Source organism: Octopus bimaculoides, chromosome 2 (assembly GCF_001194135.2).
Source record: "Octopus bimaculoides isolate UCB-OBI-ISO-001 chromosome 2, ASM119413v2, whole genome shotgun sequence".
Classification (NCBI taxonomy): Eukaryota; Metazoa; Mollusca; class Cephalopoda; order Octopoda; family Octopodidae; genus Octopus; species Octopus bimaculoides.
In genome coordinates, this window is record NC_068982.1 from 8,045,200 (window position 1) to 8,048,960 (window position 3,761).

Consider the following 3,761-nt stretch of genomic DNA (forward strand, 5'->3'; position numbering starts at 1 on the left):
ATATATATATATATATATATATATATATATATATACACATATATGTATGCGTGTGTGTATGTTTGTATGTCTGTGTTTGTCCCCCCAACATCGCTTGACAACCGATGCTGGTGTGTTTAGGTCCCCGTAACTTAACGGTTCGGCAAATTTGACCGATAGAATAAGTACTAGGCTTACAAAGAATAAGTCCTGGGGTCGATTTGATTCGACTAAAGGCGGTGCTCCAGCATGGCCGCAGTCAAATGACTGAAACAACTAAAAGAGTATATGTTTATTGTCTTCATCATTTTTGTTAATGACTACCATTATAATTTCCATAAAACCAACCGGTGGGCTTATCCTTTGGAGAAGTTTTATCAAAAGCAAAGTTGTCATTTTGGATATCAACAAAGCTTTCAACCATGTCTGGCATGTAAACCTCCTTTCAAAACTGTCTCTCATCATTTGAATTACATTTCACTATCATTGTCTATTGATAAAGCTTTTTCTATCCCTCATACTATCAACTATGGCATACCCCAAACTTTACTTTTGTTACCCTATTTCTTTACACCATTGACTTATCCCCACATCCAACTACACCCACACTTATGCAGATGACACTAAACTTCATTCTTTCCTAATATATCCAGCCATGTGTCTTCCACTTTTAATGGGTTGATTCCACAAACACCCATGCACTCCATGAACAGAGACCTTGAAAATATTTTCCAATAGAGATATGCCAATCTTGTTTTTCTCAAGAGCAAGGAAATACATATACTAGTCATTTAAAGAAGACCTTATCACACGACATTTCTCTCCTTCAATCATAATCTCCACTCAACTAGAGTCCACAAAACCACTCCAATTGCTTGATCTTCTTAACACTGAGGATCTCTTCTGACAAAAATACCGCCTTAACATAATTCAGACTACATCTCAATAACTGGCCCCTCACTTCAGAGTCAAAACGGTTACTCAGCCTCCAGCAAATAATGACACTTCTTTTCAGTTTAAGTGAAGATGTACTTGCGGTAGTGAGGTTAATTGGGAGATTTTCCTTTCATCATATTTCGACATGAAGCATGTGGTCAAGTGTTTCGGCTGCCTGATTGTGGGTTTGATTCTTGAACCGGTTGGCATGTTCAGTTATTAGAATACAAATGAAAGATTAATTTTCATGTATTGTCAAAGGCAATCTAGGCTAATGGAATGTATTCCTTTCCAAGATATTGATTGCAACAATGTTTCAGCGGGGTCATTTTTGTTGCCAACAAGCCATGTTGCTGCATCAAAGAAGTGGGCTTCTACCTCCATTTAAATATGATAAAATTATATTATACATGATGCATAGGCTTCTCAGCCCTCAGTACTGTGGCACTCCTAGCATCTACCTGTGTGCAGGTGAAGTCTAAAATAGAATTAATGAGCATACTTTGCTTAGACCACCAACCTAAATAATAAGATCTAAATAGTTCTCAGATCATTAGAGATATATGAATATAAGGGTGTTGGTATCAGTGATTTTCAAAATTGTAAATGATGATAAGTTGAAGAAATTTTAGAGTAACTGATTTTTATCAATTAGGGAGCATAAGTTTTAAAACAGGCTTAAAAAAAATTAATTGTATTTTTTTAATGCAATTAACAAACTAACCTGGACAGTTCTCTGGACCACTACTCTGCTGCCATACTGAATTTATACATTCTCTAAAATACAAAAGAAATGAAATCAAGAGTCTAGAAATTCACTGTTGAATTTGAGATCTAATAAAATCAAATTGTGTGCTTGGCTTAATAATTCTATCGGAAAGCAATTGGCAAATAAGGATGATTATTTCATCAAGCTGTTTTCCTTAGTTCAAGGGTAAAGACAAATCACAGATGGCCCTGCTTGGTATGTAGAAAAAGTGTCAAGAGAAACTGCATACGGTGAACCCAGTGCAAGCTATGGACACATGAGAGGTGCAGAAGTATCACTGGAAGACTAACAGAGTCTTTACATGTGGCAGATATGCAGGTACATTGAACACAAGGAATGCATGAAAAAATAGGCACCCTCCAATGTCAGTAGGGATCCTTAGAAATAGTAGATAGTTTCCATTACTTAGGTGACCAAGTTAGCAGTGGTGGAGGATGCTCTGAAAGCATAGCTGCTAGAATAAGAACAGGCTGGGCAAAGTTCAGAGAGCTACTACCTCTGTTAGTAACGAAGGACTCCCCTCTCAGAGTGAAAGGCAGATTGTATGATGCCTGTGTATGGACAGCTATGTTACATGGCAGTGAGACATGGGCTGTGACTACAGAGGATATGCAATGGCTTGAAAGGACTGAAGCCAGTATACTGCACAGGAGGAGTAAAGTCAGTGTGCATATATGACAGAATGTAAGTGATTTGAGAGAAAAACTGGGTATATGAGGCATCAGATGTAGTGTGCAAGAGAGAAGACTGTGCTGGTGTGGTCATGTGATTTGTATAAATGAAGACAGTTGCATCAAGAAGTGATGATCTCTAATCGTAGAGGAATATGTGGGAGGGGCAGACCCAGGAAGAAGTGATGAGAAAGGCTCAACAGATGTTGTCTTCACAGAGGGGATGACAGGGGACTGAGACTCCTGACAATTTGTGGTGCTTGAGAAGAAACTCCAAGCAAAGTAAAATCGTGCTTGTCCATGCATACAGGCATGACCCTTGCACCCCTCTTCAGCTGGGTGTTCCTAATCTTGTAGGCTCATGGGTGCTGGTGCTATGTAAAAATCACCTGTACTGGAGTCAGTAAAAGCACCCAGTATCCTCTGTAAAGTGGTTGGCATTAGGAAGGGCATCCAGTTGTAGAAACCATGCCAAAATAAACATGGAGCCCAGGCCATTCTTCAGCTGGCCAAACCGTTCAACCCATACTAGTATGGAAAAATGAACATTAAATCATCATGATCATGATATATATATATATATATATATATATATACAGGGGTTGGATGAAATAATGGAAACATCTTAAAATTTCAAACAAATTTATTTTAATATGGGGTAGGACCGCCTTTGAATTCTATAAGGTATGGACTTGCACAAAGTTTGAATTGTTTCCAAAGGAATTGTTGTCCATTCTTCATCTAAAACAGTCTCCAGTTCTTGTAGTGATGATGGTGGAAGATATCAACTCCTTACTTGTTTTTTACTAAAATGCACCATAAATGTTCAATAATATTGAGATCTGAGGACTGTGGTGGCCAGATAAGATGTTCAACTTCACTAGAATGTTCCTCGTGCCATTCAATACCAACTTTAGCTGTGTGAATTGGTGCATTATCATACTGAAAGATTGTGTTACCCTCAGTTCTACAACCATAGAATGAATTTGATTAGATAAAATGCTTAAACAGTCTTGACTATTAATTCTGCCATGAATGGAAACCATTGGCCCTGTGGATTTCCAAGATACAGCCCCCCCAGATCATTACAGATCCTCCTCCATGTTTAACAGTTGGAAGAATACAGTCTGGGTCAAATACTTCTTTTGGCTGTCTCCACATGTATACTTGGCCAGTGGTTGGAAATAGGGTAAAGGATGACTTGTCCGAGAAAACAACATTCTTCCACTGGTCTAGGGACCAATTCTGTAGGTTTTTACTCCACTCTAAATACTTTGCAACCTTTGTTTTTGAAAGTAGTAATAGTGAAACAAGCTTTTGACAGTTTTATAGATTTCAAAATTATGATGCTATGATGCTAGGTGATTCCATTATTTTGTCCAACCCCTGTATATATATATATATAT

General features: G+C 37.9%; 1 protein-coding gene across 1 annotated transcript in view; it reads right to left on the bottom strand.

Annotated features, from left to right (window-relative positions):
- LOC106867733 (SCO-spondin) overlaps nucleotides 1-3,761 on the bottom strand; it is a 133,446-nt gene that overhangs the window by 56,227 nt on the left and 73,458 nt on the right. The window contains exon 20 of the mRNA XM_014912695.2: nucleotides 1,640-1,692. Within this exon, the coding sequence (XP_014768181.2) occupies nucleotides 1,640-1,692 (53 nt within the window). The remainder of the gene's footprint in view (nucleotides 1-1,639; nucleotides 1,693-3,761) is intronic.